General features: G+C 41.9%; 3 protein-coding genes across 3 annotated transcripts in view; 1 reads left to right on the top strand and 2 right to left on the bottom strand.

Annotated features, from left to right (window-relative positions):
* Positions 1-546, bottom strand: part of STARD9 (StAR related lipid transfer domain containing 9) — a 112,859-nt gene extending 112,313 nt beyond the window's left edge. The window contains exon 1 of the mRNA XM_074821297.1: positions 407-546. Within this exon, the coding sequence (XP_074677398.1) occupies positions 407-546 (140 nt within the window). The remainder of the gene's footprint in view (positions 1-406) is intronic.
* A 2,792-nt stretch (positions 547-3,338) lies between these two features.
* HAUS2 (HAUS augmin like complex subunit 2) lies at positions 3,339-8,083 on the bottom strand. Its single transcript, XM_074824215.1, has 6 exons — positions 7,817-8,083; positions 7,145-7,237; positions 5,729-5,798; positions 4,776-4,908; positions 4,009-4,117; positions 3,339-3,871 (listed from the first exon to the last, which is right to left on the bottom strand). The coding sequence occupies exons 1-6, from the start codon at positions 8,045-8,047 to the stop codon at positions 3,722-3,724; spliced, it is 786 nt and encodes a 261-aa protein (XP_074680316.1). The 5' UTR covers positions 8,048-8,083; the 3' UTR covers positions 3,339-3,721.
* Positions 8,084-8,130: 47 nt separating this feature from the next.
* LRRC57 (leucine rich repeat containing 57) lies at positions 8,131-13,693 on the top strand. The gene is made up of 6 exons (XM_074824214.1): positions 8,131-8,251; positions 9,004-9,180; positions 10,415-10,550; positions 11,275-11,543; positions 12,017-12,202; positions 12,773-13,693. The coding sequence occupies exons 2-6, from the start codon at positions 9,097-9,099 to the stop codon at positions 12,812-12,814; spliced, it is 717 nt and encodes a 238-aa protein (XP_074680315.1). The 5' UTR covers positions 8,131-8,251; positions 9,004-9,096; the 3' UTR covers positions 12,815-13,693.
* The last annotated feature ends 2,032 nt before the right edge of the window (positions 13,694-15,725 follow it).

Genomic DNA, 15,725 nt, shown 5'->3' with positions numbered 1-15,725 from the left:
TGTTTGTGGGAGTTGTCTTCAAGCCCTATCATCTAGCTTTTGGGATTTCTATTGGAGCCAAGCGAGCCGGGGTGGGAGCGGAGCTGAGCTACAATGGGAATATCCGGCTCTGCCTCCCGCTGGAAAAAACAGCAACATCAGAAGGGGAAGGGAAGATTCCCTGACACTGGATGACAATTGTCCTATTTTGGGGAGCTCAGGAAGAGGGAAGTCAGCCTAACAGCACCGGTGGGTGACTTTTGCAAGAGAACTCTCCAAGCTCTTTAGCACCCGGCCAGAGGAGTCCTGCCACTCCTCGCATCTCACCGTTAAGCTCCCCAGCGCCTGCTGTCCCTCCCTCGGTCCCAGCTAAGCCCCCCCCGCAGCGGCCACCCCCTCCCCGATGACAGGAGCAGCGGCACCCGACCACCCCTCGCTGCCTCCCCGTAACTGCCCCCCTGCCGCCGCCGCCGGCACCTCTCCGTCCTCCCTCCGCTCCCCGCCAGCCGCCCCGTCGCACCTTTTGCTCAGAGGCCGGACCCTCACGGCCACCTTGACGTTAGCCATGGCTCGGCTCAGGCCCGCCGGCCCCGGCCCCGGCCCCGCATCCCGCCCCCGGCGCGCCGCCCGGCGCCCGGCGAGGGGCGGGGCGGGGCGGGGCCACTTTCCCCGCCCCGGGGGAGGGGCCGAGCCTCTCGCCCCGCCCAGTCGCCGAGGGTGGGGGCGGACCCCGGGAAACCTCCCCGGCCGGAGAGGGGCGGGGGGGGGTGTCAGGAAAACGCTCCCTACAGCAGCCTCCCAGCACCCAAACTGCTTTTTTTTCCGCCTAAAACAGGTCCGCCCGGGAGAACGGGACCTCCAGACCTCGAGGCGGTGGTTTCACGCTTAAAATGGCCGGGGATACCCCTGCTCCCCCCGGCAGCACCACCGAATTCTTGTTTGCAGCAGCACAACCACACGGATTTTACTTAAAAGTTTAATGCCGACAGTCCCATTTAGGTGTGTGCTGCCATGAAACTACGCGCTAGGCACGACCCCCGGGAAACCAACCCGTCTGAGGAGTGAGGAACTGCCAACCTGATCCCACGCACGTTTGGTCACATTTCTTTTCCCAGTAACGTGAGGGCCATCAGAAAACCAGCACTGCTTAAAGGGCAAAGCATTCCACATTTAAGTAGTTGGACAGTAATTTAAGGAAAGTAAGTATCCCTTCTTCACTAGGGCTAAAGGAAAGCTCTCAAGTGTTTTCAATTCCTTTGAAAACCTCTGATCTTTATGGGGGTTGCACTATAATAATAATAAAATTTTCAAACTTCAAAAAAAACCTATAACTGAAACCAAACTGTTGCATTGATAAAGGGTTTGCGCTTAAGAGTAATATAAAAACCATGAAAAGTTTTTAAAAAATGCTTTTAGAATATTGTCCCTGTCAGCTACTGACAATATTGTGAAGGTATGAGAGCAAGTAGCACTGGTGTAAACAAGATGTCAGGCCCAACAGACAAGTCCTGTTTGTGTTTTTTGCCAGTGTTGTTACTCATTTTTAACTGGACTTTGTCTGGTTTTGCATTTCAAAATATGAGAAACTGAGCTACATCTGAATATCATGTAGAAGTGTTTTACAGTCCATTTAAACAACTTCTGTTTAAATTGCCTTTTAACTGTACTACTTATTTGTACTTTTAGTTCTCCTCATGAGACAATTTACCTTAAGCTCCAGAAACATTAATCTACATTAAAAGATACTACAATACAGGCAGCTTCCAGAGTGAAGCATGGGATGGATCCTTTGGACCCAACGCTTGTCACAATTCATGATTCACCATAGAGATGCTAAATGAGAGTACCTACAAGCTACGAATTGCTGTTTACTTCAATAGATTCAATACCAAAGATTCAATAGAGAATTGCTTTAATTATACTAAAGAATGAATTGATAAGTCAATGGCAAATGTCATTAGCTAAACTGTACCCTCGCCACAGCCAACTCTTCAACAATGGGTAAAGAAAAAAATATGCTTGACTCTTTGGGATATGGCAAAACCACCTATTTGTCTTCACTTCAAGAAATTATAATGAACAAACAAACTAGAAATGTTGTCATCCCACTTCTGGAAGCATTATATTACAACAGCTTTAATTTGCCTGACCTAAATCATCACTGTAAGACAATGAGAGGTTAAGTCTGTGATAGATGAACATGACAATGATTCCAGAAGTCTGGATCCTGTTTCTTCCCATTTCACAGAATGTGCAAAGCGTTTTCAGTAAAAATGCCAGCTCCTCTGCAATTGTGTGAAAGACCTTCATTTCCATGTGAAACAGCAGTGACATGGGATTTGGACCCAAGTCCTGCATACGTACAGCAAGTGTTCACAGAAAGATCCCATTAAAGTTTATGGGACTCAAACGCAAGCTTATATTCTCATATCCTATCTACTAACATTCTGCTTGACTTAATGCAAATTGTTTCTATCCGCTTAACTTTCCTCAAGAGCAGCAGAGAGGAACATCAGCTACACTTATGGAGCATACTAGAGAATTGTTAAGCTACGCACCTTGTCATCACACCCCGCAGATGGATATAGTCTACAAAGATTAAAATGGGATTCTCAGACAATTTCGATTATGGAGTAGACCAATTACAAGCAAGCCAGACCACAGGGTGCTCAAAGAACCAAAGATTTCTTCCTTAATTCTACTTTTTTATGCAGTAGAGAAACTACAGTGAAATTTGTGTGGTACTGAGCCATCTGGTGGTTACTTTCAAAAAACAAAGGGCTCTTCTTTTCAGAAATAGAAATCAACAGGTTGGATGTATGAATTCAGATAACATAAACGATACAATGGTGGAAAGGAATACATCTGCACCACTTCCAGTTTGCTCTGTATCCTGAATACAAGACTGAACATCCTCCAAAGACAACCAACTATCCTGGTTTATAGATGGCCTGCCAGTGACATTTTACCAACAAATCTTTTCATGACATGGAAGTTGCTAAGGCTGCAAACTGGAACAATCATTGCTTTTGCTGAATTGTCAGTCATACTCATGGAAAAAGAGTTTTATTCGGGTGGGAGGGGGGCACTGAAAATAGGGCAAGCAACAGAAGAGACTGAAGAATATATTTATCACTATCATAGAAGCATGGCTTGCAAATCAGTACATCTGCCATGTATCACCAAATCTGTTCCCTGCTTTCCCACAAAACCACATCATAGCCATAATAAACAGTAATTTAAAACTAGTTTAATTTCTTGGTTAGAACTCCTATGGAAGCATAAGCTGGGACCTAAGACTTTGCACTGTTCTTGTAATTACAGAATTTTATCACAAAATAGAACCCAAGAAACTGAGCTCTTGAAATCGAACTCTTTTATTGAGGTTTTATAACATACAAAATACAGTGTATTATCAAGATGCTTATAAAAATTAATAAGAGACACTATAGTAAGTGCACAAAAAAATATCAAAGAAGATACAGGCTCCAAGGGAATCCTGTCCAACTATTTCAAAAAGGAACTCAACAGTCTTCTCAGTAGTCCGTCTTCCTATGAGCTACTTGCTCATTGTCCTTTTGTTTTTGTTTTTTTAATAGTTGGAGAACTGTTACATAAGAACAGAAACATAACTACCTACAAAGTCCCTGCTGGATTAAAGCACAACTATGTTGTAGTTTTCACAGAAGACTGTAAAAAAGTAGTTTTTTGAATGGCCATCCTATTTGAGGAAAACGATTTGTTAGGTTAAAGATAAGCCAAAGTCCAATCCAGCAGTATTGCAGATGCTGTCAGAATACACTTCTTTTTGCCATTCTCCCCATTTCAGTATTTGGTCTGCCAGCTCCTCCAAGTCCATCACGAGCACCTCTGTTTTTGTCAAAGCAGTGTCCTGAAACAGAAAAGAGTTGGATTTCATCTCTATACATTCTGTCAATCTAACAGGACATAAAAATAACTTAAACAACGAAACAGCACTGAATTCTCAATGCTGGAGGAGACAGACGGCTCAGTTCTTTTGCTACTCACCATATTCTTCATGATGTTTGGTATCTGAGGCATGGTTCTTACGGTCTGCAAATGGCTTTCAAGCTTCTCAATGAAAGTCACCGCCTCATTCAACAACTCTACTACATACCTGTAACCAAGAATGAGTCACCTACTCAAAAGTTGTGCAAAACAATGAGGATTTAATACTTCCAAGCTATTATTTCTTTCCCCTGTGGGGAAAGTCCTCTTAGTCTTCCAGTTTTATGCAAGTTCCTAACCGTCTAATTAATCCCTCTGCAATTACACTTCTTTTATGAGTCTCAGCAACAAGTAGGGCAGGAATTACAGAAGTGAATATGCACTTCAGTAACTGGACTAGGTTTTTAGATCATGAGAAAGACTTATTTTTAAAACATGCACTATGCTTGTCTGGGAATCATTCACACATTTATTCTGAGCAAGTCACAGGTCACAGTGGAAGGAAGACACCAAATGCTAAAGCAACAATTCCTACCTATGGGGAACCATAATCAATCAAGCATTTAACACATTGTTTAAAACAATACATCACAAATTATTCTGTAATCTTCAGAAGACCAATAACCTAAGCAAATATTCATAAAAATATGTATCACTACCTTTCTATGAATTTAACAATGAGTACACTACTAGTTTTTAGCTGAGGTTCTGCTAGCATTTTTTATTTCTATTCTTACTGATGGCAAAATGAATGAAAGCATGTGATTTTATTAATTCAGATTAATTTGGACTCATGCAAACAAAGAACAATATTTTTCTATGCCTACTTGTGGAAAGTAGCCTCAATAGGCAGGGTCTCCTGACATCTGGGCATTATCAACCTCTTTCTAAGAGCCTTCTTCTCTTTCAGTACAGCTTCCAAGTGTCTGTTCATATCTTGCAAAATCTCGCATTTTTTGCCTATAAAATGAAATTGCAAAGTTGTACCTATTGTCCTGCTAAAACAAGAGCAAAATTTCTTCCAGAGAAAGACAGAAAGAAAAAGTCTGATCTATTGCACTGGACAGTTTACACTCAAGAAAGATACCATTAATCAGAATTACTTTTTCTGGAGTGTGTAGGACTTAATATCAGAGTGCACCTTGAAGTCGTAACACCTACTTTTTAGAGATATAGCTTTGTTTATTGTTTTACATTATCTACAAAGTAAACTGCCTTTGAGATGAAGCCGACAACTATACCATAGCACTGCAGTATTACAATACACTTCACTATCTTAACACAGTAGTAGCAAGCTAGAACGTTTTTAAACATCCATCAAATCATAGTGGAAAAACTGTGAAATAATAGAGAAATGAATAAATATGCTCCCAAAATACTAAAATAAAAATCTAAGTAATTTTAGGGGCGTACAAATGCAGCAGAAATACACTGAGTTACTGGAAAAGCAGCAAAGTAGCACACAGGCCAAGGGAAGCAAATCAGGTTACTGATGATCTCAGAACTCCTGCTGCTCCACTGACCACAGGGAGCTGACCACACACACAACTTTTTTGGAGAATGAATTAGACACGGAGCTTCTACTGAGACAGCAGAGGGTGCAAGTTCAAATAGTATTGAAGCATTCTTCAGGCTAGTAAAACACCTGCCACCTCTAACAAGCTATCCCGTGGAGACAGCTGCAATAACTTCTAGAAGTGCCATGTACTCAGATGAAACGTTAATCTGCTGATAAAGCCATTTAACACTCTTGGTTTTTCTAAAGTACAAATGCACTTACCTAAGTAAAAAGGGTGAGCAATATCTGCTATCTCCTTCTCCAACTGCAGAATTTCAGCTTTCAGTTTCTTCTACAATAACAACACCGAATGAAAACACATTTTTAACATACTTATCCAGATACTGTTGACTCTCTTGGGGTGGGGGAGGAAGTAGAAAGGGAGAAAGTGGGAGCACGGGGGAGAGAACATGTGTGAAAGAGCACCAGCATTTGCATGAGATCATGTTATCACACTCTCTAGAGTGTTTGTACTACTAGGTGGGGCTTTTTTGGTCAACAGGAAAAGACTGTTTTAAAAAAACTAAAACAATTTAGTGATTTATTGGGAATTCGTGCCAGAAAAGACAGATCCTGCAATTCATTCCTAAACCACAGAAACTTACGTCTCCCCCAAAGCCATTTCAGTCTATATTCTACTAAAGAATCTCTCACAGTCCCAAGTTTCCTCCTTGTAGCAAAGACTAGTTTGTGTTGTGTTGGGTTTTTTTAGCTGTGGAAGAAGCTCTCTCAGGTGAAACTCCCAGCTTTAATTCTTTCCAATGATAAACCAGCACAAGAGCAGCAGATACCTTCCTGTGGCCGAAAGAGTTGTGGTCATTTTGGCTAAACAAGAGAAGACTGAGGAAAGCATAGAAAAGGATGACACATCAGTCTCTCGGGACACACAGAGAACTATAGCTTTGGTTTTCTTGATCACTGAGGAGAGGACAAAAATAAACCTGCTTCACTCACAGCATACTGAACATTTGTCAGAGAGAGTACTTTGTAAGTAAAAGCTTCCAGCAAAGGAGGCTAAGTAGCCACCTTCCTGGGAGCTGGAAACCATTCATTCCTTCTGCCTGTCAATACAGGATGATGACAGCTGTTTAACTCACTCTCCAAAAATTAAATGGTGAATTTGTCACACTGCTTTGCAGTAAGGCTTTGTAGCTGCTGGAGGCCACATTGTGTAACTTAACAAGCACAGTTTTGTGCCAGCGAACAAATGCTCAGAAAACATCATAAAATACAAGACACCAGCCAGATCAGGCAGTAGGAAGTGACTGAGGTTACCTCTTGCTAACCAACAAAATGGTCTAGTTGCTCATAAAACCCCCACATTTTCATGAATTGAAGCCAACTACAAATTCTTATTTGTTCTTCATTTTTTTCAGAAAGCTTCAGGTAACGCTTCAGTCAAAGATGCAGGCTGTTGCATCTTTCCAATTATACCAAAAACTTGTGTTTCGTAATTTTGTTCTTCGTAACAGCTTGGTCCACTGGGGAAAAAGCGCCAACTGTTGAACAGCTAAACTGTTTAAAAACCTGCAAAAAGTGAAACAATAGCACATGGCAGTCCAATACCTCATCAGGTGCCATGTATTCTCTTTAAGTATTGAAGTGTTGAGTGTACACTGACAACTGTAAAGGCTGTACCTCATTGATCTCAGCTCGCATGTTTGCCATTTTTTCCACCTCTGAGAATTTCACAAAGCATGGGGATTTTCTACAGGTTAAATCCAATGTCTCCTGTCAGAGAAAAACAATAGGATAAAATGCAGCCAGCAGCAAGACAGGGAACAAAAATGCCGTCAGGCAAATTCTCAGGCCTGGCTTTTAATAGTCCAGTTACTGTTAATCTGTTGCACTATGCAATACAGTAAATGTCATCTGAAGAAGTCATAAAACTAACATGCCTTATTTGAGGAAAAGGAACACGAATGAAGATAAAATGCCTAGGCTTCAGAAAAATACCCACCCAAGGGCACGGTGATCTCTGTAAGGAAAGCTGCCACCAGCCCAAAACGTAAGAAATCCCCCGATAAACGGAAAAACTTCTCTGTCTTTCAAATTAACAAGCATTGGGCCAACAGTAACAGGTTTAGCACTTTCAGCGCAATCTCCTTTCAGGACACGCAGCCGGCAGCCCGGAGTGAGGCTGCCCGTGAGGCAGGGGCGAGCTGCCGTGGGGCAGGGGCGAGCTGCCGGCCCCCGCCCGCGCCCCGGCCTCTCCGGACCTTCCCCGCAGGCCGGTTCCCTCACGCCACCACTGCCGCCATCTTGCGCGGCTGCTCCGGCGTGGCCCCCTCGGGGCCCCGCGGCCGTTACCTGGCTGACGGCGCCCGCCGCCAGGCACCGCTGCAGCAGGGTGGCCACCGCCGAGGGCTGCCCCAGCTGCCAGGGGCGGCAGGCGGCCGCGGCGCCGCTCCGCTCCTCACGGCCCTTCGCGCCTAGCTGCCGGCTCGGCGCCGGCGTCCTCCGCCCGGACCCGGCCGCCCCACGGGGCCGAGGTCTGGCGGCCGCCGTCGCTGCGGAAGCGGGGCGGCGGCGCTCCGCCATGCTGGGTGTCCCGGAAGCCCGGGCGGATGGCGGCACCCATGGCCGGCGGGCGGCCGCCATGTTGGGTGTGACAGGAAAGGGGCGGGTGACTCGCGTCCGGTTCCCGGGGAGCCGGCAACTGCTCTGGAGCGTCGGTTCTCGAACGGTGAGGGCGGGGCTGGGGGCTCCGCCGCCGCGGAGCGTCGGCCAGCGACGCCTGTACAGGTGGGTCGGGTCGGGTCGGGCCGGGCCGTCCCCGCCGGAGCTCCCTGCGGTGCTGGTGCTGGGACCGGGGCGAGGGCCAAGCGGCCCCGGTGGGGCCGGAGCAGCCGGGGAGGGGTTGAGGCGAGGCGACCGGGGCCTGTAGCGGGTCATTGCTGGCTGCTTCCCTTGCCGAGGGTCCTGCTGACCCGCCTTTGCTTCTCTTGGTCTCCTCGTCCCGGCTGTTTGCCTGCTGTATTAGGCTTTATTCCCCACCTCCCGGCTGCAAACCTGACGCTAAGCCTTCGGCCTGTAACCTGGCTTAGTTTGTCCTGGGGATTAAACCCTGGTGGGTTACGGGAGATGGATTTCCTCTATCTGCATCTAGAGTCACAGCAGAGGAGTCAAGTCTCTAAATTAAATGTTTCCAAAAAAACAAACAAAACTGTAATGTTGACAGCAGGTCAGTGCTGGTAGATGCCACTAAAATCACAGCTAGTCTCTATGAAGAATCTTCTTGCACTATAGGGCCCTGAAAGAAATGAAATGTGGGAAGTATGCAATTTTTCCACTTAGGTTTAACTGGACTTGTTGCATCATTTCAATATTCAAACTGCTGTAACAAAGGTACCTTAAGCAAGGTAAATCTTTTAAGTTCTAGGTTTTAGTTATGAGAGAGATGAAAATGCAGCAGTGAAACGGTTCAGTATGTTGCAATGCTTGTAGTGTTGAAGACAGTACACATAAAGTGACTTTTTACATTTGCTTTATCACAGAGACTTTGGATTGAAGTTCTGTTGCGCAGAATAACTGAGAGAAACTGGCTGAGACTATCGCTCAAACTCTGTACGCCTGACAGAACTGTTAGGATGGGAAATAGTGCATTAAAAGCCCACCTGGAGACAGCACAGAAAACTGGTGTGTTTCAGCTAACAGGAAAGGGACTTACAGAGGTAATGTAATTGTAGGGGAAACGTGGCTGTTTGTATGCGTGGCTGGCACTTTTGGAGAGAAATTCCCACCTCATTGTCATAATGGACTGTACACATGTATTTCTCATAAACAGTGATGGATAATATTATCTCAAGATTTTTTTCCTTTTTGCAGAGGAGATTTATGCTTGCACTGTCTTCAGATTGAGGATTTATCTGTCAGGGCACATGTATGCTTATGAGTTTAGAGTGCACGTATGTTCAAGAAGTACTAGTTATGATGTTGTGCTTTTTAAAAAAAGGGCTGTAAACTTGAGGGAAAACCCATAAACTTTATAACCGTATTGTTAACTAGAAAGATACTGCACAGTTTGTCATGTATACATACTTATGCTGTATTTAACTGTAGTCATATGAATAGTCTGTACAGGCTGTTCACTGGGCTGCAAGCATCTTGAAGTTTATTATATCAGAAACTGTCTTGACTTTGACTCAACTGCAGAAGAACATAGAATGTCCTGGAACCATATGTCAAGTAACACAGGATAAGCCAAATTCACAGGATGGCCAAAATAACTCTATAATGCAGTAATTTTCCAAGACTTTTCTCAAGTATCTTCTTGCACTATCCTATCTTCTCACTTCCCTTTTCCTCTGCCAAACCAAAGGAGAATCAAAACCACTGGCCTGTTGACCAGGTCTCGCTGATGGTGATTGTCAGGTTTTTCGTGTTTTTTTCAGCTCAGTGCCAAGTGCGGATTAAAGTGGTACAGGATGTAAATAAGAATAAGTAAAATGGTTTACATAATAATTTAAAAAGGAAAGCAAGAGAAAAACATCCCAATCCTACTCTGCTAAGATATAGTAGGGTTGTTAACTACCTGTAGAATATTTTTAAATGACAGGGATGTTTAAGAGGAACACACAAGAGGACTAAAACATAAAGGAGCTTGTGTCATGGTATACTTCCTTCTCCCTTTTTAATTTAAATTCTTTGGATAAAAAACTACTCTTCCTAGATGTTAGACTGTCTCCTTTATATCCCTCTTCCCTTACTCAGATGAAAAAGTATTTTTTAAAGTATGTATTAAGCAAATTTGCCAACTTAGTTGCACACTGTGGTGACTGGACATGGTGATACATATGACAGTATGTCATAGCGATACAAATTTCAATTAGAATTTTAAGCTGTGTAACTTGAACATTCAAAATCATATCCACTATTTAAATTCTGTATCTTTTTTTTCCTCCATAGTTTCCTGAAGATCTGCAGAAGCTAACAAGCAACTTAAGGACAATAGACTTGTCGAACAACAAAATAGAGCTCTTGCCACCACTCATTGGAAAATTTTCCTTTTTGAAGAGCCTTGTTCTAAACAACAACAAACTGAGTATGCCTGCTAATTAATATCTCCACAGATTTTAAAAATAATAACTGTCTGCTCTGATCAGAAACTAAATGTAATGATTTAACTCTCACAGAATATAAATGGGGAATTTAGTTACCTAAACTGAAATCTTTGAAATTCATGTACATGAAAAAAAACCCCAAACCATAAATTCTTCAAAACTAGTTGCCAACTTAGTTGTATTATCAGTTTTACAATGACATGTAAGTACTTAAAACCATAATGTTTCTGTGCTGTGACTTGTCTGATCTGAAGGTTTAACCATGTTAGATGGTTTAGTACAGTTGAGTAGCACCTTTAGAGTGAGTTGAGTAATACCTTCAAAGGGCTGCCCAGACCTGAAGCTGTGAATTGTTTGGTAACTTCAAATGTCATAGCGTACGCCGACAAAGTGGTTAGTAAGGAGTGTAACTGATAGGCTAAAAGCCTCTCAGGATAGCATTTTCAGCCTGTGACTTGAAGATTTGCCCTGTCTGCAGATTATTTTTAGGATGCTTATGGAAGATGGTTAAAAAGCATGTGTTGTCAGCGGGTTTAAGTTTCTGTGCAGGGATCTGTGCCTTCACTGGAAAATGGGGAGGAATCCTGTGAGAAATTACTGTAACATAGCACGGTTTTTCATGCAGAAACTTATTTGAATGAAATGGGTATGAATGTTTACTGCTCTTTGTTTAGGTCATCTCTTTGTTCTGTCATTTATTTCTAGCTGCTTTACCTGAGGAGCTGTGTAAACTGAAAAAACTGGAAACACTACACTTGAATGGCAATCACTTGAGGCAGCTACCAGCTGCATTTGGACAACTTTCAGCTCTCAAAACCCTGAGCCTTTCTGGAAACCAGCTTCGGACTGTGCCTACACAGCTCTCCGGTCTTCGCCACTTGGATGTGGTAGATCTTTCCAAAAACCAGATCCAAAATGTGCCCGACACTGTGGGAGAATTGCAGGCTATCGAACTCAATTTGAATCAGAATCAGGTCTGTTAACTGAGATATTATGGGCATGTAGATTTAGGACACGGTTTATCTTGGACTTAGTACATCCACAGAACAGAAACTGAGACCATCAAAACTTTATAGCTAAAAGATATATCCTGGACACAATAGAAACGAGGGATCATGAGTACAGTTTATGTACTGATACATCCAACTGCCTGATTTGACTAACTAACAAATCCTGAATTTAGTCATACAAAAAATTATTTGAACAGTTCTTGAGGAGGAATCTGATAAACAAATGTGTAGGTTGCCTGTCATCATGGAAGAAAAAAAAGTTACTTGCACTTTTGATCATTATTACTGTTGCTTGTGCATTTTTGTTAAGTAGTTATTGCTAATGTTTTTTATATTTACAGCATGGTAATTGTTCCATATTAGTCTGAAACAAATCACTTAATCATGCATCACTAACATTTTAATCCCATTTTTCTGTGTTACTTTATTTCTACCAGATTTCCCAGATCTCAGTGCAGATCTCCCACTGTCCACGCCTCAAAGTCTTGCGTTTAGAAGAAAACTGCCTAGAACTCAGCATGCTTCCTCAAAGTATCCTCAGTGATTCCCAGATCTCACTGCTTGCAGTAGAAGGCAACCTCTTTGAAATCAAGAAACTCAGAGAACTAGAAGGTTATGACAAGGTTGGTGTCTTTTTTTTTTTTTGTCTTTTTTCTAAAGAATGGTGAAGTCCTTACCCGGTACCTCCTCAGAATACTGAGCTTTTATGCTAGTGAATAAAAGCGCAAACAGTCTGTTGGCATTGTTGTTGGTACTGGATTTGTAACTAATCTCTGAAAATACCTTCAAGAGTTCTTCAAAGATGAACTTTCTCATAGGATTCAGGATCAGTGTTCTTTCATCAGCATCTTTTGAGGGGCAGCTGATGATGACAGGTCTGTGTCTTCACTTTGATGGGACAAAAAATAATGGATCTTTCCTATTATGCAGCATTCTTAACTGTTTAATGTTAGTTCATCCTTGACTGTTCAGCATTGTGAGGACTTTCTTTCTAGAACATTGATCTGAATTAGAGCAAATGGCAGAAAATTTTGGGTTTTTTTTTTTTTTAATTAAATGATTATGTCTGGGAGATGAAAATATGTTTTAGATGCAGAGTGCTTTTGAGTCTGAGAGCAGAAGCTTAGCTGCTTTCAATATTAATGAATCTTGTATTTATTTCCAAATCTTAGATTTTTTTGTTTTCTTTGTAGTATATGGAACGATTTACAGCTACAAAGAAGAAGTTTGCATGATCCTTATTCTGACCCTGTGTATTCCCCATAAGAAGAGTCAGTGACTGGAGCACCCGCTTCACTGACTTAAACCAAGACTGATGAAGGAAATGATCAGAGTACTCCTCCTCTAGTAGTCTGATACGGTCTGTTAAGGCCAGATTGAATAAACTTGAACTAGAGAATATGGGTATTGAACTGATGAACCTGTCCAGGGGCCAGTTTTGATTTTTGTGCCACTGTAGCTTTTAACACAATACATGTTCTCCTTTGTTAGGGCTTGTTCTTTCACAGAGAAAGGGAATGAGCGTTTCAGTGTTGCCAGTTCCCTTTTGTCAGGAAGCTGGCTGTTGATTTGTAAGAGGATCATTTCTTCTGGAAACATTTTTCCATGCTAGCACATGGAAGTTCTACCACCAAAGCAGATCTAAAACATTGTGTGTCTTGCAGTAAACACTATCCTACAGAGAACTTCTACAGATGAGGTTTTAGTTTATAACTTGTATAAGTTTTTTACGAAGCACAAATAGTTGTGGCTAAGTGTTTTATTAACCGCTTCTGGTAAAGAAATCACGGTTTGAGCATCATTCATATTTTACTGTACAGGCTTTCCTTTCCCATAAGCAAGAATTGCACTACAGTCCACTTCTGCTTGAGCACTATCAAATAAAAGAGGTTCATCTTCAATGTGTTCAGTAAAAATGTATATTGCTGGAAAATACAATACCCTTGCACTGACTCCTTGTGTACAGAGCAATGCTGAAAGTTTTAGTCGCCAGCCTGCTGCTGCCTTATTACCAAAAGCACCTAGAAAGAACTAAAAATGTATGCAATTATGTAAACTTATACTGAAAAGGAAAATGTACTTGTTTATTTTAGTAAATCATTTTCAAAAAATCAGTTCAAGTTTATTTGGTGTAACTGCTGCTGTTGTCACTTTAACGAGAAGTACTAAGCGATCCTTAAAAGCCATCACTTAGGTACTTGGTTCCATCAGTTGTTGGTAAGTTATGCTTCTGCTGCTTTGAGAACACAGAGGATTGGAGTATGTCAACCCTTTGGTAGTAATTCAGTTAATACGTACTACAGGCTCAACCAGTGAAGTAGGAGCTGTACTAAGTACACATCTTGGCAAGATAAGCATAGATGCATCTATTGCTGAACTGTCTTACATTAACCACTGTTTCTATACTTAAGCTTTCCTACATGAGACAGGAAAGGCACTTGGACAGCAAACTCCTTGAAGGTGCAGGGGTAACCATCAAACATATTCAACATCTTACACCACCCGCAGTTAAAAAAATTATGTGACCTCTGTGCCAATCTTTTTCCTCTATGTAACAGCTATAATTAAGACTAGCAGTAAGTGGTTCTTTTATAAGATGCTCAGAAGACATATCCAGTTCCCTGACCCTGTGCCGTCTTATTTGAAGTCTTACATAATAATACCTATTATAAGAGTGGTTTAGGGAACATCAGCTCATTATTCAAAGGATGGAGGTGATCCATCATTAAACAGGGAACCAGTTTCACTTAAAACCCCCCATTCCAGGTGTTACTTTATGGAAAAACTACTAACTTCCTGTAAGAAGTAGCTGACAGCAGGCACTGTTGATGAGACTACTTCATTTTGCAAGACATAACAAGGGAAATGCTTTAAGAACACAACCTGCATGTTACCGTAATGCAAGGCCCTGCATAGTTAGGAATCCATTTAGCTTCATACTAACAGACACCACAGATTATGGCATGCAAATCCAGCAGTGAATAGTTCAAAGCCACTGGCTTAGTTTTAAATTTTAGCTCCTTCTACTTGATACCTAAATCCCATTTGAAGCATTAGCTTTTTCTAGAGATGAGCCATGTATGAGACATCCACAGAACAAAGCCCCTCAATTAGCAGATTCCCCCTTTGCATTCACCAGCTCTGACAACTACAAAGGAGTGGTCTATCATCAATACGTATGCACTTGGCAATGTTGTGCTCTGGAGGGCTTTTTTTGCCTTTGTTTTTTTGGGGTTTTTTTTGTGTGGTTTTTTTTTACTGGAAATATCTGTGCTCAGACATGCTGCTTCTCTCATTTAACATTTGTTTATCAGGATTCTTTTGTCTATTCAGAGCAGCTGTGTTAGAAGAGAGAGTAGATCAGGGCATTTGAAAACGATGCCGTTCGCACTGCTATAAAAAAATCTTACTGCTTTTGGCAGCATTTGGGAAAGTAAGTCAACGTCTCTCTCCGGTGATCACTAGTACATTTAGAAACCTTTCAACTACTCATTGTTAGGCTCCTTTGCTACCTTGAAGTTGACAGCTATCAAAAATTTTGTAAAGCAAAAGGGAGAAAACACCATGCAAGATACCAAGTGGTGCTTAGTCCTGGATTAATCAAATTTGTTCCAGAACAGAGGAATACTATTTCTGTTTCAAGAAAAAAAATCTGGCTGATATCCTCACGTTCTACCTCACAGCAATAACTAAGTTGCTTAGTAGAACACTGTTCTGTACATTTCAGCACTATGTAATCTATTGGTAGTTTTATATGGAGTTTCTCAGTTTTCCCTTCTCACTACCCCCACTGTACAACAAGTGACACTATAAACCAATTCTATTTCCATGCACGATTACACTTGCAGCTTTTTAGTTTTGGAATTATTGAGGTAGAAAATGTTACTCTAGTTAACAATTATAAACCAGGGTTCCTTCACCACAGACCCCTTTTAAATACCTTTGTGGCCACAGACCACTAAGACTTAATTCAAGATTTAAAGCACTAGACTGCATCAAATATTTATTTCAATTTTCTCATGAAGGGTCTTCAAATTTGGAGAGAAGGGGAAATAAATTAATCTGTTAGCGCACACCTATTATTTTTATTACAATGATTCCATATGAATTTAAAATAGCATCAACACTCTTCTTGCTCAAATGGCC

This window comes from Strix aluco, chromosome 4, assembly GCF_031877795.1.
Source record: "Strix aluco isolate bStrAlu1 chromosome 4, bStrAlu1.hap1, whole genome shotgun sequence".
Classification (NCBI taxonomy): Eukaryota; Metazoa; Chordata; class Aves; order Strigiformes; family Strigidae; genus Strix; species Strix aluco.
This window is presented reverse-complemented; position numbering and strand designations above follow the sequence as displayed.